Below are 27,088 nucleotides of genomic sequence, written 5' to 3'. Positions count from 1 at the left end.
ACTCGGAGAGTTGGCGCAGACACAATCCTATCTCGTCGAGCTGCTTCTGATCTGGTGGACATGGTGGTTGCTCAGTTTACTTGCAAAATACGTGATCAAGGAAGGAGCTGGCAGAGAACACATCTAACTGCACTAGGGGAAACAAGACTCTTCTTTTGCACTTACGTTCCCTGTGCAAAGGTACGGGTGTCACCAACTTGGTAATTGCTGAGAAAGACAGAATCTTATAGCTGAGAGGATCTTTGTGTGCCAGGAGGTAAGGCAGGTGCAGCCTGGTCAGCACAGATTATTTCCCCTCTTCTATTCTTCTAGCAACTCACCTTGATTATTATTATTAGGACTAGACTGTTTTGAATTTTGACCATTCCAAATGTCTCCATTTGGCAAGAATGTCATCTCTTGAAGACAGAACAACAGCCACAGATTTCAGTAATTCTTCCCTCCATTATTACTTGGTAAGTTATAAGCTTTTATGAAGTAAAAATCTCACCAATCCCATCCAATTAACTAGGGCTAAAGTCTTCGGCCCCAATATGCCAGCAGTGAACCGGAGGGTTAGATTTACAAATCTAAGTCCACAGACCTCTAGGGGGAAAAAAAAAGCCAGTCCAAAGAGCAATATAACTGAGTAAACCATTCCAAAATATGGAGAACCATTTCCAGAGCTTTAGGATTTTCTTTGGTTTGGGGCTAATTATTCACAGTATCCACTTCACTCTGTGGCTATTACTAACAGAAGCCACAGATAGCTGAGAAGGTGTCCTGAGGACAGACCCCACGCTTCCCCCAGAGTCACAGGAGGGTACAGGGCCCCACAAGGCTGGAGGTGGTGTGGTACACAACAAGATGGCAGCCAGCTTTTACCTGTGCAGGACGGGCAGCAGTGTCCAGGACGAATGGTGGGGTTGCCACAGGCAGGCACCGGGCAGGTGATGAGGGCACACATTTCCCTTCCATTGTGACAGTAGCATTCCCGGCAACCATCATGCCAGCTTTCCTCATTTTTATGATGATGGCCATCCATGGACAGACATGTGCCTGACAGGACAGGTGGCCCGGCTGAAGGAGGGACCTCTGGACAGATAGAAGGCAGCCCGGTAAGAATCAGCTACGGCGTAGGACAGAGAGCTTGTAGTGCCCTTATGTGGACTAGAACCCAGCCGCCAAAAATGAGGCTTGGGGAGGACAGTCGGTGATACAGGAAAGGCCTGGGAAAAGAATTCAAACCTACAGGCACCCACTTTTGAAAACCAAGAGAAGAAAGGAGTTTGTGAATATGTTTCTGACTGGAGGAGTAGTTCTGACTTCCAAATACTTTATACAATAAACAAGCATTGCTTTTGTAATGTCTCTGTCTCTCTGTCTTCTCTCTCTCTCTCTCTCTCTCTCTCTCTCTCTCTCTCTCTCTCTCTCTCATAGAATCAGCTATGGCGTAGGACAGAGAGCTTGTAGTGCCCTTATGTGGACTAGAACCCAGCCACCAAAAATGAGGCTTGGGGAGGACAGTCTCATACAGAGAGAGAGAGAGAGAGAGAGAGAGAGAGAGAGAAAGAGAGAGGCTCATCATTCTAGAAGTTTGGTCCAATGAGGGGATTCTGGGCCCCTTGCAACAACTGGAGTTTTGATTAGTAAGAAGGCTGAAGTGACTGACTACACTAACTCCTCCACAGTTTTGTTTACCATGACTCCTTCAAAATACAAGTAAGCATTCAACTTGGAGAAGCAGGCTATGGGGATCTTCAGCTGTTTGACTGGCATATCTCTGACAACTACAACAATCTGGAAAGGGAGGAAGGGCTAGGACTAAGCTGCTGGTTTAGGAAGCACCCTGGGTGCACATTTAGTGGCTTCAGGAATGTCACTGCAGAAGGAAGACTGGCACTGGCGTCACCTTGCCTACATAATGCTCTGGCCTGCTGTGGGCTTCTCAAGGCAAGCCTAAATTCTCATGAACATCCTCTTACTGGAGCAATACCTAGGTAAACAGGACTTTAGAGACACCCACTCCCAAGGATGTCAATCCGACTCCTGAAGGGATGGTTTCCGCCATAGGCACCGAGATACACTACAGCTTCAGGCTAATGTGTCTGAGACTAGCAGGAGAGAAGCCCTCTGCAGTGATTGGCCTGGACACTGTGCTTACCACACATGCTCAGTTCAAATTCTGTTTGGAGCCCTCTTAATGCTATTATGATGAAAGATAAAGGGTGTCCTGTGGGAGGGTCCCACAGTGGCACTTGTTTCAGGACAGGCACCGGTCACTTAAATCCTATCATTTACAGGACGTCTGTCCTTCTGTCCTTCAGGCTGCAAAGAGGAAGGGCTCGAACTTACCTCTGCACTTGCAGAGAAGACAGCCATGACTGTCCTGCTGGAAGCCCAAGGGGCAGATCTTACTGCATGGCAGCTCAGGACATTTCTTACAGCGACAGATGTCACAGCCATGCTTATTCTTCCTGGGTAATTAAAATTTTGCCAGAGGTCAGAAAATCCAGAAGTCTCAAATGATGCCCACGCGCTCAGACCAAGGGTCAATGACGTCACTATTTACGCAGAGTGACGGGACACCTGCACTCGGAACTCCCAGGTGAGGTGTAATTAGCTCTCAGGAAGATTTAGAACTGCTCAAGCGTTTGTGCGCTTCTGGAATGTGGCCAGTCCCAGAGGCACGGGTGAGGGTTTCATGAGAAAGATGGTACCGCAATATAAAGGATGGACGTGCAACTCAGGCGCGCAGAGCGGCTGAGGGACGTGTCACTGGTCAATGTTGAGAGATTAACATCGGGGACATTTTGTTACGGCTGTGGGCTTTCCCAAATGAGAAATTCCATACGCTAGTAAAAATTTTAACTACCAAAACTTACACAACACAGAGAAGGCTGTAAGGACTCTGAGACCTGGGGAGGCTTCACAAATGCTAATATAAAAGCCTTAGGCTGGCAAGGCGTTTCAATGGGCAAAAAAAGGAACCTGCCAACCCTGGTGAATGGAGTTTCATTCTCAGAACCCACAGGGTGAAAGAAGAAAATTAACCCGTACAAGCTGTCAGCCATTCTGCATATGCACACACGCTGCACACTCACACACGTATATAAATAAACAAGCAAATCTGTATATATTGAAAATGAATAAAAACCTGAGGTATTAGTGGCTATTAATTATTAATTACTTGCTTTACTGGGCTGGAGGGGCACTTTATATTTGTATCAGCAGTTAAGTTACAAAATGATTATATCTTTAAAATTATTTATTTTTACTTAGTGTGTGTGTGGTGTTGTAACAGTTCACAGAAGCCAGAAAGAGCATTAGCTCCCTGGAGCTGGACTTACATTATCAGACAAGCAATATGTGCTCTTAACCACTGAGCTATCTTTTCAGTCCTAATAATTACTTCTTTATTGGTATCACATTTGTGTCTTACAATTAAAAATAGTGATGACTAACACTTGGGGCATCTTTTCTGAGACAGGGTCTCATGTAATCTAGGCTGCCTTTGAACTAGATGCAGACTTCACTTCCTGAGTGCTGATATCATACGCTTTCACCACCAAACCTGTGTTTTTTAAATAGAAACTTTTAGAATAGTTTTTTAAACTCAATTATCTAATTAAAATAAGAATTATGCCCAAATTTAACCTAGTAATTTTTTAAGGCAGACTAGAAGAAAATGGGCAAAAGAGAATGAATATGAAACCCATCTGATGTGAGGCATGCGCATATATGTATAATCTACACACACACACACACACACACACACACACACACACACACACACACACACACACCCCAGCCCCCGAACACAGGAATGACCACTTGAGCAAGTTACACTTAGTTTCTGAATTGGGGAAAACACAGACCAATACGTACAGAAATCCAAGCGGACAGAACTTGTCGCACACTGTGGGTTTGCATTTCTTGGGCCGTGGACGGCATTGACAGAGTTCACAGTTGTGGGCATCGGTGAAAAAACCAAAAGGACAGTCCAAGGTACAGCCCCGTTTCAGGCCTAGGCACAGTTCCTCCCCTGTGGAGACACACGGAAGGCATGGTTCTTTCAGAGACAACACACGGGAGAGCATCCCATGGGGCTTGGATGCCGGCCCTGAATTCTCCCGGCTTACGCAGGGTTAAGCTTCAGCTCTGCCGCGGCACTGGCCACAGCTAACAGCTATAGACGGCGCAGTTTCACGGTTCTCACAACCGAGTTCTATGTTTCAGTGGTGACACACAAAACAGAGCCCAGCTCGGAAGTGGCATTCTGAAGCCTAATTGAATCTGTTCGGCCTGGGACAGAGAGTGGGGGGGGGTCACCACTAGTAAGCAATGACTGGGTGTGGTTTCTCATGGTTTTGGTTAATGGGCCACCTCAAACTACTGCTGACAATTCACGCTAAGGTTTGGCAATCAGAAGTTGACAATCCACATTCATTTCAGACGCCTCCTACTGCTTGAAGTCAGCGGTCACAGACACCTGAATGCACACACTACACTCCCTTGTGGGCAGCAGGGTCATCACAGAACATGACAGCCCGCGTGTAGCGTTCGGGACTTCTTCCGTCCTTTGGCATACATGATAGAAAGCAAGCAACCAGTGTTACGTGTAGCTCTGTTTGCCCCACTATGCTGACATTCAGGTATGGAAATGTACTTAGCTGGCTAAAAAAATCTACGTGGTGGAAGAAATACTCACATTAATGTGTTACTAACAACTATTTGAAATATTTAAGGCGTCTCTTGTTAGCCGAATCCAGAGTGATGTTTAATCATCTTCTGCTAGTCACTTACTACAGCTATTTCAGAAATTAAAGTGAAACAGGAGAAGCAACGCTCTCAGAGGAAACTCCTGATGACAAAGCTATTTGAGAAGGTGGCACAGTTTAACAGAAAACCAGAGAAAATAACAATGTCAAGGTGGAGTAAATGCGCCTCGGGATGGAAGAGCAATTTGAGGCCCATCTAAATTAAAGGCAGGATCCGAAAGAACATGGGCCGCAAGGAAGGAAGCTGGCGTGGCGGGAATGGCAATACTTGACGCTGCTCTAGCAACTGGTGTGATGAGGAACGTGGTCTATTGTGGTGAGGCTGGTGAGTGAACTGCCGTTTTATCTGGGCATCCCTGAAGGGCAAAGACTGCATTAAAGCACAAGTCGCTAACCAAGCCACATGTTTATCCCATCCCACAGTCGAGTCTTATAGCCTGCAATTAAACATTAGCTATAATTGATAGGTAAAATGGATCTGCGCATTACATAAGCACTTCTATGATAGACTCTCCTGTGAATCTTAACATTCCTTCCAAATGTAATTTTCTGTCTTTTATATAGGAGAACGTGGTCAATGGCATGATTTTCTACCTCGTCACTGCCGGAAACTTTTCATTCCATGTATTTAGTGTAACCTTGTGGGTCTGCATCACACTGCGAGGCAACCAAAGGCTAATCTGCATCCTTAAAAGAGAAAAGTCTAACTGGCTCATTTAAAATTTGTAATCATACGACTCGGAGGCAGGTCAATGACCGGAATGGCGGAAGCAGGACGAGACCCTCGGAACCACGAGTCTGTCCCGACACAGAAATCTCTGCTGAGCTGATCGCGTTTTTCCATTATAACGGATTTACCATCAAGGCACCCAGTGGATCGTGTCAGGGAATAGCTGGATCAAAAGCACGCCTAGAGCTTGCGGAGAGTGATTTTCTCAAAGCTTTGGAGTGTAGAGACACTTGGTTTTGTGTTTCTAGTACGTAAAAACGAACCCGTTCCACAGTCCTTGATCTAGAATGCTCTCAACTCACCCTGAACAGTTATGGAAGTATTTGTCTTTTATTTATCTCTGTGCTATGGTTCGAAAGGAACCCCAAGGGCCCATGTGTCCAGGGCTCAGTGGTCAGTCAGGTGGTGGAACCTTCCAGCTCTGAGGACTAGGGGAGAGATAATAGAGCACCAGGGACATGTTCTTACAGTTAACTGTTTCCTTCCACTGTTCCTCTCTTACTTGCTGCCCACCATAAGGTCCCAATTTTTCTCACCATAATGAACTTGACTGGTCATAAGCCCGAAGGACAGATCCAACCATCAACAGACCCAAACCTTGGAATCTGTGAGCTAAAACAGTCAATTCTTTTAGGCATTTAGTCACAGCAATGGGAAGGCAACCAACATGTGAACCTAGGCTGGCTTTGAAAAAGAAAAATCTGCAGCACTTAACACAGGACGTCCATGAGAAAGTAGGCTGGAGATGCAATTTCGAGCCATTCATCCACTCTGGGTCCATTCATCTGCAGCCTCTAGCCTTGACTAGCTCAGTTTTCCTCCACAACAAAGGAAACCCAGAGCATCCTAGGGTAGTTTCTCTCTGTCCTCAGGCCAGGGCCTATGGTATTTAGCATGCGGTGGGACAATAGCTAACTGCGGAATGAACCATTTATCAATGTTCTTCATCCTCTTTCCATCAGGTATTGCTGCATTGGTAGAGGAGTAACAACTTGGTCACGCTTCCTCTGATAATACAGAATAGTTTTTAAAACACTATCATTTGTTAAACATCTCAAAACAACAACAACAACCACCACCACCATGCTGCAGTTCTGAAACAGAGAACACAAAAAGACCTGATGGTAGTCCTAGATCCATGCTTATCAATGTCCTTAAAGGAAATGTACTATCAAACAAAAAGATCAGGAGGTGGGGCTTATAAGTTTGTTTATAAAGTTTTAGCGTACGGCTTATGGCAATTATGGAACATAGGTGGCCTCCTGATCTTACAATTTTTAGACATTGTGAGTTTTCTGTGACCTAAAGGGCTTTTTTTTTTTTGGTTTTTAGAGACAGGGTTTCTCCATAGCTTATGGTTCCTGTCCTGGAACTAGCTCTTGTAGACCAGGCTGGCCTTGAACTCCCAGAGATCCACCTGCCTCTGCCTCCTGACTTCTGGGATTAAAGGCTTGCGCCACCACCGCCCTGGCCTCTAAAGGGCTTTCTAATTGATGGAAGCAATTACCATGCAAGAGAAAGTGATAAAGAATGGCAAGGCACAGGGACCGTACACTGTGGCTAGTCAATCGCAAGTACACAGTAGAGTCCTTTCATCCTGGAAAAGAGCCCAAGAGATACCCGCTGTCAATGACCCCAGCAAAACCTGCATGTGCACACACAGAGTGGATGCATCTCCCAGAGCTGCACTGCGACACTTCAAACTTGTGGATACAGGAGTGTCCTACCAACCAGGAAGTTCATGAAACTCTTGGACCAAGACATTTGAATATGCAAATGTTGATCCCAATTGTGCCCAGCGACATGGTGTCTTTTGAGAAGTACAATGATATAAAAGGTGGAGCTTTTCACCCAGACACTTCATGATGGACACACTGGCTTCCTCTTCTTTGCCCCTATCAGTTTTATATGTCTGAATCTGTTTCCAGATAAAAGTATTATCAGTTTCTAAAACTAAACAATGCTAAAACTGGGAAAGAGGTTACTAATATCCAGTCAAACTCATGGCTTTAAAGCCATGGGCAGTAAGATATTAAAAGATTGATGCCTTTCAACCAATATGCAGTTTGGGCAGTAAAGCTGAAGCATCTTCATCTTCCCGACAGCAATAAACACTTTGGTTAAAAAGTTAATGTTATTAATGCTTATGTCAACAAAATGTTATGTTATTAGCTGCTTAGAGGGTCTTAGCTCTAATTTTGTAGCCACTGCACTCTCTGGCATTTCTTATCATAATTCCTCTTAATTGCAAACGTGTCTCTGAGAAACTGAGGCAGGGTGATTTAAACTCTTGGTGCAGCTTAACAGTTTTGCAAGCATGCTACTGTTGCAGGTTAAAAATATCAAAACATAGCTATGTTCAAACAAGCAGACCTCCTTTGTTTTGTATTTCCCAGGTACTTTATTTTTGTGTTCTGAGCCGTGAACCAATGTCTGCTGTGTGATGAGTAAGGGCCTTGTCCACTAAGAAACATCCCGGCTCTTGATTTTTTTCAGACAGTGTTTTGTCCTGTAACTTGGTCTGTCCTCAAGTAAATGATTCCACTGTCCCTGTTTTCAGAGTGCTAGGATTACAGGCATGCACCACCATGTAAGGGTGAATTTTGGTCCAGATGAGTATACACTAAGTTGCTACAACGGGGAAAAGAACCAAATGCTCTCCATGACTTCAGGGAGCTATTTCAGTACAACCAAGTAGAGGAAGAAGGTGAGGCACAAACGTGCAAGTGACAGGTTGGTTGTGGATGGGTGTGTCCTGAAAGGACCAGAAGATCTACAGGCAGGTAGGTGAGGACCAAGGAGGAGGGAGCTGGGCAGCCACCATGTTAGCAAGCTTGGGCTGAAACGGATGGTATGAACAGCTGGTGTGTGGAGCAAACAGCTACCATTTGCTAGCTAATAAAAGTCACTTGGCATTCGTTCCCTTAATCCTCAAAATACCCCAGTACTTAGGTCCTGGTGTCCGTCCTCTATAGACGAGGACACTGAGTAAAGCACGCCTCCCAATCCCTCCGATGTAGTCAGGATGGCTCATAGGAGCAGAGGGGCAGAGGCAAAATCCATGCATCAATTTGTGTGCATTCAGACAAGCTGGTAACTTTGGTTTTAAGCCTTAGGTTTGGCGGGGTGGGGGGGTGCGGTAAGTGGACTGTCAAGACCAAGCCAGGGCCAGGCAGCTCAGCATGACTGGATCAGACAGCGCAAAATCCAGAGGCATCCCTGATCCCGAAGGGTCTCTGCTTCTTCATCTAGCTGCTCAATGTACAGCAAAGATGGAGAACTGAGCATGCCCTGACAGAAGGCAGGAACCCACTTCTTCTGTGTGACCGACAGCTTGAATCTTTAGGAAGCAAAGAAGTGTTTTAGAAAGAGTTACTCTTGTAAACTCCAGCACTGGGTATTTTGTTTTGTGTTTCGGTAACTGGAGATTTTCCCTCATGTCTCGTGCTCCATTCACCACAGTGGTCCGAACATTTAACGCATTATCTGAACCATGGCAGGTGGTGAAGGAAAATGGGAAGGAAAGACTGGATATTTCTAAAAGTACGTAAAATTTGCAAGTACTGAATGTAATGTTTTTATGTAAAAAAATCACAGGCACAAAATACAACATTCTCCTGTATATATTTCTTTCTAAATGGAAACGAAAAGGAAGTTTATGGCAAGCAGTGTCCATAATGATGCCTCTGAGAGCATCAGGCTACAGAGGGCAGAGCACACGGGGGCAGCTTCCTCAGCCTCCCACTTGAAAGCCTGGCCACTGATGGAGGAAGGTCATTGGCTAATAAAGAAACTGCCTTGGCCCCATCTGATAGGGCAGAATTTAGATAGGTGGAGTAAACAGAACAGAATGCTGGGAGGAAGAGGAAGTGAGCTCAGAAATCATGCAGCTCCTCTCAGAGCCAGGCGCGATGAAGCAAGCCGCCAGGTCAGACATGCTGAATCTTTCCCGGTAAGTGCACCAAGTGGTGCTACACAGATTATTAGAAATGGGCTAAATTAATACGTGAGAATTACCTAGAAGAGGCTAGATATATACAGTTTGTGTGTTGTTATTTCGGGGCATAAGTTAGCTGGCGGCCAGGAGCCGGGCGGCAGGAACGCAGTCCGCAGCTCCTTCCACAGGCCACAACAGCCTTTCGGTTGCCTCGGTGACAAATGTGGAAAGCTGCTTCTTCAGGTTCAATGGAGTGACAGGAACCTGCCATGGCTGTGGCTGGGTGGCCAAAACTTTGTAACAAAGCCCAGGTGAAGGGCAAGCGAGGCAGCGGGAGAACGCGATTCTGTATTTTTAGGTTTCATAGAAGTTCAGGGGGAAAAAAAAACTAGGTCCGATCCCATACTGAGAAAGAACGTGTAGCTCGAGCGGCTCCGGGAGACTGCAGTGTAAACACTCCATGACACAACTACCAATTACCGTGGTGTTAGGAAGACAAGGTTGGCGATATGTAAACACACGAGGCTGCCAAGGCAATTCCCCAGCAGACTTGGCTTTCCCAAGGAACGTCTCAGAGGCAGACATGCACACAACAGGGGCTGATTCTTACAGGGCACAGAAGCAGGTGCAGGAAGGCAGGACCACCCCAGGCGGCGAGGCTCACCTGAAAACCTAAGACTGCAACAACTGCCAGTACGTTGGGCTTCTAAACCCTGGAAGCCGTAACCCAGCATGCAGAGGGCATGGCGGTAGAGTGGGGCCGGAGAACACGGCACTATTCAACTCCTAGACGCATTCTATCATTCCTCAGAGATACTGGCACAAACGAGGACTTGTTACAGTTGAGAGGCACCTTAAACCAGGAGAGCTGATACCCCAGGAAGTGTACGTTCTCACCCTTAGTCAGTCCAAGCCTCTAAGCCCAGGATAATTATACCCCGAAGCCCGCAGAGAAGTTGCTTATTATAGAATCACTGTCTGTGTTTGGGAGAGATCAGAGATGATAGGGAAAGATTGCAGAAAATAGGCCAAATGTCACTCAAAAAAGGTAGAGGATTCCAAAGTACCTGAAAGTAAGTCTGGGAAGAACAAAATAAGAGTTGTCAGTGAAGGAATCTTGTGGGTGCAATGAGCCTTGAATTCAGACAGGACTGCAAGAATGTGGGCCAAGACCTTGTGGGGCCGGAGCTGACCTGTGCCATTTGAGGACTAGAGACAATGTTCAGTGTCACGACACAGGAAGTTCTTTGGTACTGTTGGGTTCTGTCCTTGTTTCTCTGCAGTTTAATTTATCTTAATTCAGCAGTTTAGGAGGACATGCAAGTTGTACTTATTTACCATAAGCTGGGAGGCATAGGGCAGAAGATCACACTACCAAGATTAAAAAAAAACAATTTCATCTACTTGGAAAATGGCTTGAAACTATTAGCATAATTTCTTATATTTGGCCCTATGTTAACAGAATTCAAAAACTGCAACATCTTAACATAGAACAGATAAGTACCTAACAGCAGCTGACCTAAAAATATTTAGGGGCACTCGCTGCTTATAAGCTCACTACCAACCCACAAAGCGCAAACAAATCACAGATGCAAACACACGCGAGAAACAGCACTCAATTCAGACTAAATTCTGAGTCTTGTTCTGTTTGTTTCTCAGGCACATTTTAGATAAAGACAATGCCAGCCTGTCTGTCAGAAGGTAGAAAAGACCAAGCTCTAGAAAGCATGCCACATAGGTGATGGAGAAGGGGACTTTGGATGTGTATTCTGGTTGAGGAATTAAGAGAATTCAAAATAGTTCTAACACCTGTGGGGTGTATTTTCCCCTGTGGGAGAAATGTATTATATTCTGTCTAGTTTCAGAGGTCATGGCTCTGGGGTCAATAATACGAACAAGCTCTTAAGTTCTTAAGCTCTCTCCCTAGGCGTGTGTGTCGGCCTGTCTATTCTGTCTGTCTGTCTCTGTGTGCATGTGTGTGTGGGCCAGAGGTGTCTTCTCTATCATTTTTCACCTTATTTTTGAGATATGGTCTCTCAGGGAACCTACAACTCATTTTGTCTAGCCTGACTGATCAGCAAGCTCCACAGATCCTCTTTGTCTGTCTGTCACAACCCCAATTCCCCAGGACTGGGGTTACAGGTGTAAGCCACCACACCCAACTTTTACGTGGCTGCCAGGGAACCAAACTCTGGCCCTCATGTTTCCGCAGCAAGAACTCTCTCACTGAACCATCTCCTAGGTCCCGAGTGAAGCATCATTTTTTTTAAAGGATTAGGGCTGCCATGTATAGAAAGGGGAAAATACAGTGTTCTTAGTCACCTGATGACCATGGCAGGGGTGTTCTAGGTTGCCCTCTTAAGGCTAAGGCTATGAAGCTGCACTCCCGAGCCACTCAGGGCTGCAAACGCCTCCCAACACCAGCTGCAAGGAGCTATCAAGCCCCACATGAAAAGGAACACAGAGACATCCAGACGGGAACACTATGGCAGAGCATGGCATTCCCTAAGTGACTGCAAAACTGTTTATGCTAAGCTTACCACCACCCCCTTTCTTTCAGGCTGTCAAGGCGATGTCTGAACAGGAGTGAAAAAGATATTCAATCATATAATATGCTTTGACAAGATCCTATTAGGCCTCCGGGGGAAAACCCATCTGTCTACTTACTGCTTTTGCACTGACAGGTTCGACAGCCATTGTGATCCAGTTTGAAGCCGTAAGTGCAGTCCTTCTCCTTCAGAGTGCAGTTTGATAACTCCCCACACGCAGGTGGATCAATCGTGATGTAGGTTGGTTCTAATGACATGAAAAGAAGAAAAAAGAATCAATGAAACATGTTATTACCTCGAAGATAGCATTCAATCTCGGAAATCCCACACTACAGTAAGTACAAAAATCCCATCAATACTTCTCCTCAGATCCGAAACTTTTTACAATACTGTACTGTCATTAACTCACGAAACGGTATTTTTGTTCAGAGTCTTTGATAATGCGAATATTCCAGTTTTATTTTTCCTAGTGGGTGGGAAAAGCAGGACGCCACAGATGTGAGGCGAGCACTCTACCATAGAGCTGCCTGTGGAGTGACTTCCCTGTCGCTCCACCGTTCTATAGTTCAGCAGTGTGTGCCCTTTTTTGCTCCCCGCAAACAACATTTTCTGGCAGGTCATCACTATAGAAACCAGACAAGTGAAGTTAAAATAAGCTACTTAAATGTACCCATTATTCTATTTCTTCCTGATTTTTTTTCTGAGTTCATGTATTGCAAGTGTATGCTATATGTGTGTATGTTTGTAGTCTATAGCACATGTGTTTACGGGTGCATGCCTACATGTGGAGGCCAGAGCTCAACGTTGCCTATGCTCTTCCGTCACTATCTACATAGTTGTAAAGTTTTGTTTTAAGCATGGGTGTGTGTGTGTGTGTGTGTGGTTGCATACATTTGTGGACATGCACATGTGTGGATGCTGGATATCAACGTTAGCTGTCTTATCTTCCTTGATCATTCACTACTTCATTTTTTGAGTTCTCTCATTGAACTTGGAGCTCACTGATGCCACTAAACTTGACGGTCAATGAGCTACAGACATCGCTTGCCCAGGATCTGTCTTCCTTCTCTGTCTTCCCAGAGTTGGAGTTATAGATGCACACTTCCCCTGGCCTTTCTCTTTTATTTATTTCATCTTTTAATGGGTACTGGCGATCACACTCAGGTCCTTATGTTTGTATGGCAAGCATGCTACCAACCAGCAAGCCATCTCCCTAGCTCCGTGTGTAATTTATAGAATGATCAAGACATAACTGTCAATTCCTCCCCATTCCGCAGTACCTGTCCTTTATGTTAGCATTTTTCAAAAATTAATAGGCCAGCTATGTTTTGGAGAAGAACGTCCGAGTTTCTTTTGTGACTCTATCACTTATGACATGATATGAATGGATATCAGTGGCTAAGGGCTTATGCCCTGGAACCAGAGCCTTGTGAGAGAGTCAAAGTGAGACGCAACCAATGAGCAGCAAGGATCAGCTTCCATTCTGGAGGAATCTACCATGTGGGGAGGGGGGGCACTTCCCCTCCCCTTCCATTCTAAGAAGGAAGAGCTACTCTGGACACAAAGTGCATCCTCTGGCATAAGATATATATTTGTTTCTGTATTCTACATGTGCTGCTTGCAAGCACCGTGAAGCGTCACCGAGCTCAGCTGGGGTGGCTGTTACCGTTATCCTCTTGTAACACACGAGAAAACTGAGGACCTTGATATGTTCACGGTCACTGCAGGATCAGGCGGTAGACCTACGATTCACATCTGGGCTTAAGAAGCTCTCTTGACATCAGTGCAGCACACAGCTGCACTGACGGTACCTGCTCTGTGGTACACTGGGAAGAGACGTTTACGGAACGCTATGGGCAGTAGGAACAGAACTGCCAAAGGAAACAGAGACACCGCTGTACTTCCACATCATCTCTTCAACCCACAGATGCCTGAACTTCTTCAACGCAAGGCTTTTCTCGTGATATCTTTGTGAAATGGCCAAGTACAGAATGTCTCTACCTACATTTTTGTAGATGGAAAATGTGAGGCGCAGAGCGTAAGTGGCTTACCTAGGTTTACATAGCAACCCAGTAGCAGGCTGGGAATAGAAGGGCGCAGCGGTTCCTAGCCTGCCTTTCAACACGCTATCCATTCGTCCGCACTGTCTTCTCAAGTCTCCTCTCCCGCTACTAAGGAAGAGAGATCCAAATACGTGTGACCGCTGCTCCAATCAGGGGTTCTGATTTTTTTTATTTGCTTCCTAAGATGGGACAGTGATTCAAGTCTTCGGATATCGGAAACAACATTGACCTGTTCACAAAATGTTCCTACCAGCATTCTCCTGGTGAAAGAGGCCAGGATGAGGGATCATGCTTTCTCCACTTCTACTGTAACGTGGCTTATTAAACGGATCTTCCTGAGAGTTTTATACAAACTTCCCACCGGCATTAAAGTTCTCTTTTCCTTCAATGACTAGTCTTTCTGGTAGGCAACTGTAAACACCAAGGAGTTCAATTTAAGCAAGTTTTAAGCCATCCTGATTTAGTTGCAGGGATACCTCTGTCCCGCATTCTCTTAAAATTTATGATGAACATCTCTAGTTTCCAGACTTCTTAAAGTCACCACTCTTGTTTGTCCTCCCCAAATAATAGTTCTGTTCCAGCCCTCAACCAAAAGACTGCCAATGTTATCTCAAAATTATTCTGTGTTAAGTGTAAAACAGAAAACATGTATCCACTCTAAGTAAACCACATTAAAGATTACCCCAGCGAGGAAGGCGTGTTATATTCTAGAGAGTTAACAGAGCAATGAGTGGGGGCAGACTCTGAACTTCACAGACGCTGCTTCAGCGGACAGCTAGTGGGGAAGGAAACATCTTGTGCATATTCACACTAGATCCTTGTATTCTTTCCTGACATTTGAGATGTGAACTCCAAGAGAAGCTTTTACTTTCAGGGGATATATTATGGGAAATACATTTGGGAAGAGCAACGTCACAGAAGAACATGTAACAGTCCCAGAAAGGGACAGGGTTTTACTTGTACTGAGTTCTAGGGGTGTGGTAAGAGAACATGTTTTCCAAGTGCACAAAGACCATCTTCCACCTCCAAAGGTACTGCTTCTCAATAGTGACGCATAAGTTAGTGTCTGGTGCCTATTAGATGACCAGTGGGCAGGATCAGGAGTCTGACCTGAGGCGAGGAAGTGAAAGAAGAATACAGACCAGGATGTTGGAGGATCTGAACACAACTGACTTGAGGACCCCGTGTTTTATTCAGATGCCTTAAGCAGCTGGGTGTTTCCCAGATGTGCTGCACACCAGCTGGGAGGGTCCCAGATGTGGTGCACACCACCTTTCTCCAGAGCAGGGGATATGTTCAACGTGTTCATCTACAGCATCCAGATGTGGTGCACACCACCTTTCTCCAGAGCAGGGGATATGTTCAACGTGTTCACCTACAGCGTCCAGCACAACAACCTTTTGTTCAGCTGGACAAATGAAACTTAAATGTACAGAAAGGTTGCTGAGTACGTACAGAGTCTAAAATGTCCATTTAAAATGGTTTAGGTAGAGTAAGCCGTTCCAGACGAATGCCTTGAAGACCTTAGATAACATGGTCATATGCAAGAGGTAAAATACTATTTTATGCTTCTAAAATTCACATTTTCCATTCTTCCTCTTCCTTGTATTAGATGGAAAATACTGGCAAGTATATACATTGCAAAGTTAATAGTTAATATGAAAAAACAGAGAAACTCAATAAATTGTTTATATTTTGAAAACTGTCAGTTTACTCTGGAGTGACTCAATTTCTGCTCAGTAGATGAAGCTGAGCCCAACAGTATTTACTGTGATATAGTAACCTTTGACACTTAATTTTTATGAGCCATCTTAATATCTGGCACCTCATTTTATTACCTTTACCAAATAAGTATATCGTTTCTATTCAAACACAAACCGGAGAGAAGTTTAGAAGCTTTTAGGGTGGTAATCTGTGTCTCATGTCTTTGCTGTTGTCTCTCTATGTCCCTGGAATAACTGCTGGATTTTAATAGACACACGGGCAGGCGACCAGCTGTCTTCCACTGTTTTATCTGGAATCACAGAATATTGCCTGCTAGCACTCCCAGAACATTAGCGTGCTCAGTTCCTTGCATGTGAGCCTATACAATAGTTCCATTTCTATGGAATCCTTACAACAAAAACATCCAACCATGAATGGGACACATACACAAAAAAAATGCTGCTATCATCAACCAGAGTCTGCATTCCACCCAACATATTAATATGCAATGTCAGAACTATCCTGTTACTATGTCTTTCTTTTCTCTTGTCTTTTGACTAAGGAAGTATGGTTAAGAAAGTTTAAGTCTAATTCTTTATTCTGAATAATGAACTCTGAAGCGAGGCATTTCAGAGCATGCTGAACTAGGTTTTAATCTAGGTAAGTTCTTAGTACAAAAGAAGTGATTTTGAAGAGTATCGAACTATAGCTGTGTACAGAGAACGTATTAGTGAAATATGTGAAGCATGCATTTTTGCTTGGCTCAGAGTCACAATATCCTGGAGTCTGTGTGCTCGAGATTGTTATTATTCCATCCTTTCCACTATTGGTCACCGCAGCCCTTTGTATATGGAAATTATTTCCTGGACCTTGGCCTGGCACAGGGAATTCTCATTTACACTCTACAGTCTGTGCTCCTGGATGATGGGAGGGTATGATGTTGAAATGATATATCAGATAGTCCAAGCCTTCTAGAAGGGCAATGGTAGTCCTCTGCCCTCAGCAAGTTTAGATAACAGAGTTGGGCTGAACAGAGGTCCAGGTAACACTTCTGGAGCTTTCCCTGTATATGATGTCTACTGACATGGACTGGGTAGGAGATGGTTAGGCGTCTCCTGTCTCCTCTGTGAGAGTAGGAAAATGCTTGCACGAGGCAGGTTTCGGCAAGGGATAATCCAACGAACTGATGCTTACAGGTTCATCCTGAAAGTCCATCTCATCTCATCTCCAGCTGAGGAAGAAGGCTGGAAAGAGCAGGAAGTCACTGCCTCTGTCTACAACTATTTCTAAAGGGAACCCTGGAACAGCTTCATTGTGGAGAAGAATTCTAGAAATGGTTTCTGAGCCTAGAAGCAACAAAGAACAAAAAGTGGGTGTTTGTCATGTCTACATCCAGTTTCTGTTTCCTACACTGCCTCTGGGTGGGAACCATCACTCTCCTCAACCTGATGTTTTTTCCTCAGTGACTTTCTAAAAGACTTCCTGAGCACCCTAAACTGTTGGGGAGAAACAGTTTTAGAACAACTGTTGGAACTGTGTCAGGGGTGCAAATATTCAGCCACTAAATTTTGTCTCAGTTGAGTCTGAGAGGCTGGAAGTCTGGGAGGAAGTTTCTCATATTAGGCAAATGTATAAGTGAATGTATATGGTAATTGTTTTTTATAATTATTTAAGACTTAGAGATTTTCATAGCCTAAGGTGGTTCACAAACAGAAAAAATATTTTCAGAAAAATATTCATATATTTTTGGAATTAGCCCCAGATACCATGTGTCTGCAAACTACCACCAATATTTTTAGCATCTCCTAGGAACTTTATCTACCCAGTTGAGAAATGAAGACATTGTGATTATGTTGAATTTGATCAAAATACAAAGTTTAAGTATGGTTATGGTTCAAACTCTAAGGCCACAGCAAAATAACATAAAATAACTCTTTTGATTATTTAGGTTTTATAATATGTTAAGTTACTCTAATCTCAGCCAAGCATGGTAGAACACACCTTTAGTCCCAGCACCTGGGAGGCAGAGGCAGGCAGATCTTTGCTAGTGCAAGGCCAGTTTGGCCACCAGAGTGAGTTCCAGGACAGCCAGATCTTCACAGAGAAACACTGTCTTGGAAACAACAACAACAAAAATCTCTCTAGTTGCTCATTATTTTCTTTCATGGAGAATTCTCCAAATCAGAAGCTAGAGAAGGTCAAAGGAAGAGCTCCAATGCATCCCTGAAAGATGCTAATTTAAATCTTTCCAACAGTCATGCACACCATACAGTTCCGTGACTCTGGAAGAACAAGACAGAAAAAGTATGCATTCTGACATTCTGACCCCCTTCCATGTTGGGATGTGTGCTAATCATCATATTAATCTATTTCTAAGACATCCAGTAAAATTTCCCAGGTATGTTAGCGCAACGAGAATGTTAACGGGTGGTTTTGTCTTATCTTTTACTCTACTGAGCCTGCAGTTTTGAATGGACCTGCAAGGGTCTTCTCATTACCTCGATGACTGGGAGCTGGTTCTGTCTTACAAATAGCATGAATTATCCCCACAGAGATATGAGCTAGCACTCTTCCTGATTAGCAGCCCTGGGAAGGCTCATTAGCACGCAGGCATGGGTGAATGAAGACGTTGTAATTACAACCGCAGATGGCACACAGAGCCCGCCCTCTAGGTTGACTGTAGCAATGCCCCTGTCGGGGATAATTAATCGGTTCTAGATTTGGAGGGTCTACTGAAGAGCTGCCTTGTGGAGGAGCTAAGCTCCGGGAGAGCAGCAAGGTTGGATGCCCCCGCCCCCTGCTGCTAACAGCAGTTGTCCAGCAAGGCCCTTGACTCCTGGAACTCCCTGTTTGCACCCACCCATATACTAAGAAATGATTTTTTTTTTTCTGGAAAAACCTAACTATAGGCAAATTCCTAGGAAAAGAACTTTTTAAGGGCGGTCTTACATTCTCTTAGCAGTGCAAGAAATTTCAAGTCGGAGCAGTAAGATAAATGAACCTCATTTCTGCCTCTCGTTTCTCAGAGTCCTCCTTTTGGGCTTCAATTATGCTTTGCATGTTTTACATAACTTTTCTCAGTAAATTCCCAGGCCTGCTTATTTGATTATGAGAGACGAAAATGAACAATTATGCTCTCTTTCCAGACTTAATTCAGGCACTCTCTTCCTTAAGCTATGTTTTTCTTTTGGCTGGGGCTGCTTAAGCCACACGGATAGCCAATGAATGGGGAGATTCCCAAAGCTTCTCTCCCTTTATATGGCAGGCCAGTGGCTAAATCTATCAGGCCTCCTCCAGCACCGCCCCCTCCGGGTTAGAGGTAGCCCAGCTGGGGCTATAAAACTGGAGATTAAGTTGGCCAAGACAGAACTGGAGGACAGTTCATCTGACTCACTGCATCTTCATGTGCCCCTCTGTTGCCATAGCCGCTTTACAGATGTGACCCCTCTCTAGCCACAGTGCCGCTCAAATAAATCACCAAGTTGTCAACATAACCCCAGGCTGCGAAGAGGCGCAGAGTGAAGTTAAAATTTTCCCAAATGAAGATAGAGAGAAAACTCTATTAATGCAGAGAACATGAAAGGGGCGTGGGGAGGCCAGGGCACAGAAATTCCCTAATCTGGAAGTGGGGGTTTCCATGGAATATTTTTGTGTACTTAAGCAAGTCTCATTAAGTCATGGAAAAAAAAATTGGCATTTGGAGTTTTCAAATTCCTCCAGCCACTCCACACCGAGTGATCCCTTTCCCCTTTGTATATATTTCTCATAACAACACCTACGTCCTTGTGGTTTCTGCGGCACTTATCTAGGAGCACTTTCTCTGTTTTATTTTAAAATGAATAGTGTGAAAATGTTCCCAAGATCTGTATTATTTTGTGGTCAGATAGAGAAACAACGATCTATTTATTTTAGACCCGGATTAACTTTGTATGTTTTTTCAAAAGAATCTTGGCCACTGGACCTATTTTCCTTCCTTTACCAACCTCATATTTAATAGGGAAAGACAGTAGTATGATTATAAGATTATTATTAAGTGATCACAAAAGAGAATTAAGAAGAAATTTCTATACAGAGTGGGGAGACCATTTCCATTAACTTGGCTGAAATAACTCAAAAACGTATCTCTGGGTTCCAAGAATAATCTGGACCTTTTCCATTAGTCTGATCGCCTCCCCACCGCTCACCTTCAAAGATAACATATCCGGGCACCTCTTAACTGACAATATGCTACACAGCATACAACATGTGTGTGCACACTGTAACAGAGACATTACATACAGGCAACTCGGTGAATCAGCCAGATTCTGATCATCTCAATCCATCTGTTGGGAAATGGTTGAGGGCTGGGGAAGAAGCGGGGGATCTCACTTAGGAACCATGCCTCACTCACAGTTTGTAACTTCAGCCTCAACATGTCGTCTGGACTACATCTAGGACAGGGAGGACAGACAACACCTACAGACCTCAAGTAAGGCCTGTCTCTCTGACAAAGAAGTACGTGCATCTGATACTGTCCCTGGTCATTTTAAGGCCTTACTCCCTGACAAAGAAGGACGTGCATCTGATACTGTCCCTGGTCATTTTAAGGCCTTACTCCATGACAAAAAGGACGTGCATCTGATACTGTCCCTGGTCATTTTAAGGCCTTACTTCCTGACAAAGAAGTACGTGCATCTGATACTGTCCCTGGTCACCTCAGTCTCTTTTGGCCTTTTTGAAGCAATGGGCAGTTAAGTCTCTCCGGATGTTCATCTCTTGAACATGATCGGTACTTAGTAAGTGACGACCACTGAGGCAGGGAGGACGGTCTGAGGGCTGCTGTGAATCCAGCACACTTTTTATATTGAAAACTCATGGAAACTGAAACTGCTCACATCATGCACCACTCAGGAAGAGCGCCTGGGCTCCTGACAAGTTCATCTCTACCTTCGGCTGCACAATGCACAGAGTGTACCGAGCCCTGCTAACGGGCCCGTGCCCACATTCTTAACATGAGGTTGGAACCCAGTTCCAACCCAGTTGTTCTGGGGCTGCTCCTTTGATTGGCGTTGCCCAGCAGTAAACTGGTATGAGAATATTCCTGACAGGAACTCACGCTGCACCGGAGGAAGTACGGGCGTCTTTGCCGACCGCTCAGCACACTCGTGATCTGATCGACAATAGACAACTGGGATTCAGAAGGAGAAAAAGAAGAGTTAAGACCAGATGGCAAGTGTTCTGAAGTTTGGATGAGGAGACGGAGAGAGCTAGGGGAAGCAGGCAGGCTTCCAGGCTGAGAGTTATTCACGGGGAGGAGAACAGAAGAAGGAAGCAACCACCAAACAAGCAGAAGCAACAAACAGTCAGTATTCCCGACAGTGTAGTCAGCCAGGTCAGAATTCTAGGCAGAGGCTCCGGAAAAGAAGTGGGGATCAAAAGCCAAGCCAGAGGTCAGAGCAACACTTGCTGGGCCTCAACAGTGACAATGTAGCGAGGGACAAGGACAGCTTTTGATTCTTAGCATGGCTGTCAGGGGCTTTGCCATTCACCGTCTCGTTCCCTCCCATTCCCACACTCTCTTTGACATTGTGAGTCTAGAGGGAAACAGTGCCGAACTCGTGGATTTGGGGGCAGGAGCCCATAGTTTGAGTCCTTGTGCCAGCCATTACTAGCTCTCATTATGTGACACTGACCTCTTGGGCTTCCGTAAGATGGGAGCAGTCACGATGTTTCTGCAAGGCTACGGAGTGCGACAGCACTCTGGAGTCAAGCCATGTGTCACACCAACAACACGTGCCGCTGTAATGTTTCAACGCTGCTTGGCCTGGTCACAGATAAATTAATTAATGAGACAGACCTCAGAAGGGCAGCTGGGAAGCGGCATGACAGCTGTTTTCACAATCTCAACCCTGCCCATTGTAACCTAAGCATCACTTTGTATCTCTACCAATAACAAGAAAAGCATCCAGGATGTGGCTGGCTCTGTGATGTCTTTTGATATGGTCTGGTAAGCTTTGGACCATGTTAGTGACCAGCCACTGGCGCCTTTCACCTTTGCTGAGTGGCAGACTGAGGTCATTGTTCCCCAGTCTGACTACATCCATGGTGTCTCCAAGAGAAGAGAAATCTCTTAGTCGGCAGCTCATCGGGTGAGCTGAAACAATGTGATATGCCTGGCTGGCCCTGGTCTTCCTCTCATGATGTGGACCTTAACAGATCTGTAGGGACAAGGCCAAACTCATCTCAGTGCCATTTAAGCCATTCTGGGATCTTTGTGAATAGTTCAGTAATTCTCAAGTGAAAAGAAGACGTGGGAAACCCGGCTTTAGAAAACTGTCTTTTGGATCTCGGTTTCAGTAGGCCAGTGATCTCAAACTTATGTCAGTGTGAGAGGATGCCCAACTGGTGGCTTTATGACTAAGTATCAGAGCATTTCACCCAAAGAATAATGGTTTCACTCCTGGTTCCATGGCTGTGGAGCCCCTACCCTGATTAAAGGAAGCTGGAATTTATCCAGCTCCATGGAATCTTTGAAAAACCTGGATTTCAGATATGACGATGATTTCATGGTTTTGAGGAGATTTGAGTCAGTTGATCCCACTGAACATGAAAAGCCCAAAACCATCTTAAACTGACAGCTTCACTAACAGAGTCTCTAAACTGCTGAAAAAGTGAGTTGTTATGCAAAACAACAGGTATCCAACAAAGACAAAAGATCTCCAGTCTTTCCACTACCTGTCCTGCTGGACGGTCCAGGATCAGGTCCACAGGGGACACGGAAACACAAACACTCACAAACAGAACTCATAGGACGCTACAATTGAGTCAACATAGATTCCAAGTATAGCAGAGGTGAATATACGTTTTTAAGAATCCAGGTACAGGTGAGCTGGAGAGAAGGCTCGGCAGTGAAGGGCATGTATTGCTTTTGCAGAGGACCTAGGTTCAGTTCCCAGCACCCACATTTTGGCTCACATCTGTCTGTAGCAGCAGTCCTAGGGGATCCAAAGGCATGCCCAGAGCGGACACACATACATGTAGTCAAAACATCATATACACGACGTACAGGAGGTTAAGTCCTTAGAAAGAATCTATGTGCATCTTAAATAAAGAAGGAGGCGCAGCCACAAATGAGGTCAGCTCACAGAACACACTTTGTGAGCGCTGGTGTTAGGTGAGGAGGTGCTTTATGAATAACTCTCGAATGCGCTCCAACAGACAATGGGGAAAACAGACCCCAAGTACTATAAGACTATCAAGAGTCCATACAGACCAAGGATTTTCTTAGATTATTTAATACTGGTACACAACAGGATCAGAAGTCCTTTTGACAAATCTTATTTCTGACAGGTACTTAGCATAAACTATAGCGTCAAAGGGTTCGGATGCCCAACGAGGGTTCTGTTTCAAATCACCCTGCTGAATCTGGGCAATCTCTCAGATGCGAGAGTAAAATCAAAGAGCAAATCACTATTTGGCCAAAGTGTGTAAGATCAACTCAAACTAAAACAAACAAAAAAAAAACCAACAATAACAAAACCTCACTCAACTTGAATCAACCTAGAAGTCCAGCCCCTAGACTTGGAGTCCAAGCTGGGAACGTCTGAGTGGTTGGTCCAGGTTGATGCTGTTCTCACCATCTTGGCAGCCTCTGAACCACATCCACAGACAGAAAAATACCTTCTTTAAGAGACAATCCTTTCCCTTCCACCTGCTCCTATCGTTGTACAACTGTGCCACAACAGACATTGGATAGACATTTTATTTATAACCCAGATAAAACACACACTACATTCTACTAAAGCCATGGAGATGTCTCCTGGGGATTGGATCCTGTTTCTCAACCAGAGCCCCCAGGATGATGTGAAATAATTTTGTTCTTGGAAAGTACACTGAAGAATGTTTCTGGAAACAGCTTAAAACAGGATAGTCATAAATGGAAGCAGAGGCTTAAATTATTAAAAACTAAGTTATATTGATCACTGTTTCAAAGAAACGATTTCAAAGGTTCTTTCTACAGGCAAATTATCTTGGTCAAATTTACTTGAAATCATGTCGAAGGAAACATCTGCACCCATTTTAGCCCATGCCCTTAAGCCTCACAGTAGGTGAACTGGTATGCTTTTAAACGAAGAATCAGGAGTTGTACTTACAAATAAGCACTGCTGGTAAAAAGTAGCCACTTCCCATGGCTAGATGCTTATGCTGAAATGCTGCTCAGGCTAACAGTTCTATTTGGAACTTGTCTTCAGTTAGTTCCCGAGCAAACGGCTGTGTTCTTTTATTTTACTGTCGCTTTTCACTTTTTCTGAACAGTTTTACCAAGCTAGGTCACCTGTGTGTCTCCCCTTACTCCGACACGAACGATACAAGTCTTTCAGAAAGTCTAGTAAACCTTCAGAGGCAGGAGTATACAAAGTGGAGGGCAGTACACAGGATGTGTAAGCGTGCAAGTAAGTCTCAAAAGAGAGGCGTCAAAAAATATTCCTGGAATAAGCGTACACGTTGTTTGCATAATTATTTTGACCATGGAAGTGCTGCTAGGCTCAAAAGTGATTTCCTTAGATAACCAGGCCTTGCAGGACTGATGGCAATGAGTAACCGTGACCCCAGGAAAAGTGCCACTAGGTGCATTCAATAGAGACAAGCCAGGGACAGTCCTTTCCTGCGAGCTGAATCATACAGTAGTGGCAGTTGAAGGTGAGGATTCTAAAAGTGAGAAGGTCCTACGACACCATTGTCAGTAAAGCACAATGTCGCCGACGCTGGAACTGTGGCTAGTTAAAATGTCAAGCCCTGCTTTGCTGACAAAGGCTCAAAGGGAGCCAGTTCTCTCACTGCTGAGCTGCGCTGTGAAAGCGATGGAATCTTGCTGTCAGTCTCCGAGCCCTTTCTGCAGGGCATGCCTCCTAAAAACCTTCATTAACTTCTGTTTGGTTGCCTAAGAGTTGTCTCTTCTCCAAAAAAAGTCTAATGCAGTCTCAAAAGAGATTGTGTTTATTTAAGCTCGCTGGAAAAACATTCCTATCATTTCGAGAATGACTAAATATTTTTCATTCACATAGTTCGCATTCCAGACTATGTTTTCCTGCTTCTGTTGATTACATGAAAATTAGCAGGCCAGGTCTGATCTATTAGATGCAATTATTATCTTCCTGAGAAAACCACGAGGCTCCTTAGCAATAATACCCTTTATGGTATGGGAGGTGGACAGCAGGGACAGGGCCCATTGCTCCGTGCTGCTTCAGCTAGGACACAGTCAGTGGCCACAATGGCAGAGCCTGAGCATCAACTCCCAAGCATGTTAAATGATTCAGGCACTGGGTAATTCAAAAGTTTACGGACCACCGTCATGGGTAGTTGTAAGTTTTGATGACCCGGGTGGTGTCCCTCACATCAGCTGCAAAGGAAAAGGCACACAGGTAGAAAGGAAGCAGCAGATGCAGCCTTGGCTCTGAGCAAGGACAGATAAGCATTTCGTCCCAGCTAAGTGACTTCTGCGTGTGCTGGTTCCCACCTGCTTAGCTACTACGACATGTGGGAAATGGAACAACTAGAAAGAGCCATTCATGGGATGGGTGTGCATAATGCTTCTGTGTGTAACTGTGAAAACCGTGACAGTCACACTTAGTCACACGGGGGTGCTTTTACATCCATTTCACCTGTATCTGAATACTATTTGAAATATCTCAAGGTATTTTAAACTATCAGAGAAAAACCAAAAGTGCCTCCCCCCCCCAAAAAAAATTTATGCCTGATATGTTCTGGCACTTAGGTCCAAGACCTAGGGTAATACACGGTCATGTGGCAGCCAACATATGACCTTATTTGGACAAGCAGAAAATAGACTGTGCTATATTTTAATTTCCATTTATGGAATATATTTCCAGGACATTCAGAGTTAAAAGATGAAGCAGCATGCCTAACAGTCCTGAGGCTATTATGAGTATTTTATTATTCTTGGCATGGATGGCACCAAAGCAGTACCCCCCATAACTGAGTTCTGATCCCTGTGACTCTGTGGCATCTCGGACTCCACTGCCCTTCTGGGAGGGTGCGGTCAGCCAAACTCTCCCTGACTCCCCACTACTGGAGCAGTAGCTTAATCATGCGAGATACGGGGCAGTAAGGAACACTGTGGGCAAGGCGGGGCTGGAAACATTTCTGTCTTGTTTCAAGGAATCCCCACCCAGATATGTGCCTGGTACAGAATTTTCTGGCAGGTCGGTTGAAATCTCACTCGAAGGGCAGTTCAACTCAAACCGTATCATCAACATTCATGAGAACGAATTATACTACTCCTAAAAAACAGTGAAGACTGATGTTAAGAAGACAGTGTATCTGACAGCTCACAGACCTCCAAGAGAGTCAGAGCACCGCCTGAGATTTCTGATGCTGAGGTGAAGTTGCTGGCTAACTCCATACAGGTAAAGACATGCCTAATGTCTGATCCTCTCGGGGTCCCAGTCAGAACCAGGAGCCCCTAAGTAAGCCAGACATCCAAGAAAGCCAGGTGGTGGGGGAAAAGCAGTTGAATTTCTGGTTCAATCACATTCCATCTTAAATCTAGGGAATTAGTGTGTGTGTGTGTGTGTGTGGAAGGGGACAACCCACACAATGAATTTCTTATTCCCCTGCTATAAGAGTTTATTTAAGTCCACGTTAACAGAATTATACCTGCCCGACGCCCCGCAGAATGCCCCTAACAGCTTCACAAACAGCCCTGCTTTAACTTACTACAGGAAAAGTCAGAACATATAACAATGCTGAAACAGAATAATGACATAGACCCTCATGTGCTCGGCTTGGGAAACCTGCAAATAACTTTGACTTCCTGGTCTAAGACAAAATTGGAGTTTGCTTTGGTTCCAGAGAATCATAAATACTGGAGGGGAGAGTGAGTGAATTCACCCAATCCAAGCACCAAGCTCACTCACTGGACATGGCTCTGCAGGCCACCTTTTACAGTGTGACCTAAGCTTTTAGTTCCTGGGAAGCGATGTACTCAGGAGTGGGCTCCAGAATCTTCAAGGTCGTCAAACCATCAGCTCTTCTCCATAGGAAGTTCTGCATGATCCAGGGGGACATTTGGGTCACAGTGGTCACCTGGGTGGGTCAACCACCACTCAAAATGAGACCTCAGATTAAGGGCTGGGAGTCACCCTGCAGTTCGTATCTCCTGTACTGGGTGTTACCACTAAGTGGGTCCCACACCTGACACCCGATAGGCCACTTATCACGTTCTTATTTAGTAAGCATATCATACATCTTCGCAGCCGGTTTCCTTCTCGGCCTTATTTTACCTTCCGCTGCAAAAAAAGTTTCATTCCGTCCTTAGGTTCTGCACGGCATTAACAACCAGCCCA

The 27,088-nt window shown here is 44.8% G+C and overlaps 1 protein-coding gene across 3 annotated transcripts in view; it reads right to left on the bottom strand.

Annotated features, from left to right (window-relative positions):
- Positions 1-27,088, bottom strand: part of Crim1 (cysteine rich transmembrane BMP regulator 1) — a 175,639-nt gene that overhangs the window by 28,626 nt on the left and 119,925 nt on the right. For all 3 annotated transcript variants that reach the window (XM_075954985.1, XM_075954986.1, XM_075954987.1), the window contains 4 exons: positions 12,095-12,223; positions 3,868-4,024; positions 2,335-2,456; positions 865-1,074 (listed from right to left, as the gene is read on the bottom strand). In XM_075954985.1, the coding sequence (XP_075811100.1) occupies positions 865-1,074; positions 2,335-2,456; positions 3,868-4,024; positions 12,095-12,223 (618 nt within the window). The remainder of the gene's footprint in view (positions 1-864; positions 1,075-2,334; positions 2,457-3,867; positions 4,025-12,094; positions 12,224-27,088) is intronic.

This window comes from Microtus pennsylvanicus, chromosome 21 (assembly GCF_037038515.1).
Source record: "Microtus pennsylvanicus isolate mMicPen1 chromosome 21, mMicPen1.hap1, whole genome shotgun sequence".
In the NCBI taxonomy this organism is placed as follows: Eukaryota; Metazoa; Chordata; class Mammalia; order Rodentia; family Cricetidae; genus Microtus; species Microtus pennsylvanicus.
Note: the sequence above shows the minus strand (reverse complement) of the source record. Positions and strands in the feature narration are given on the sequence as shown.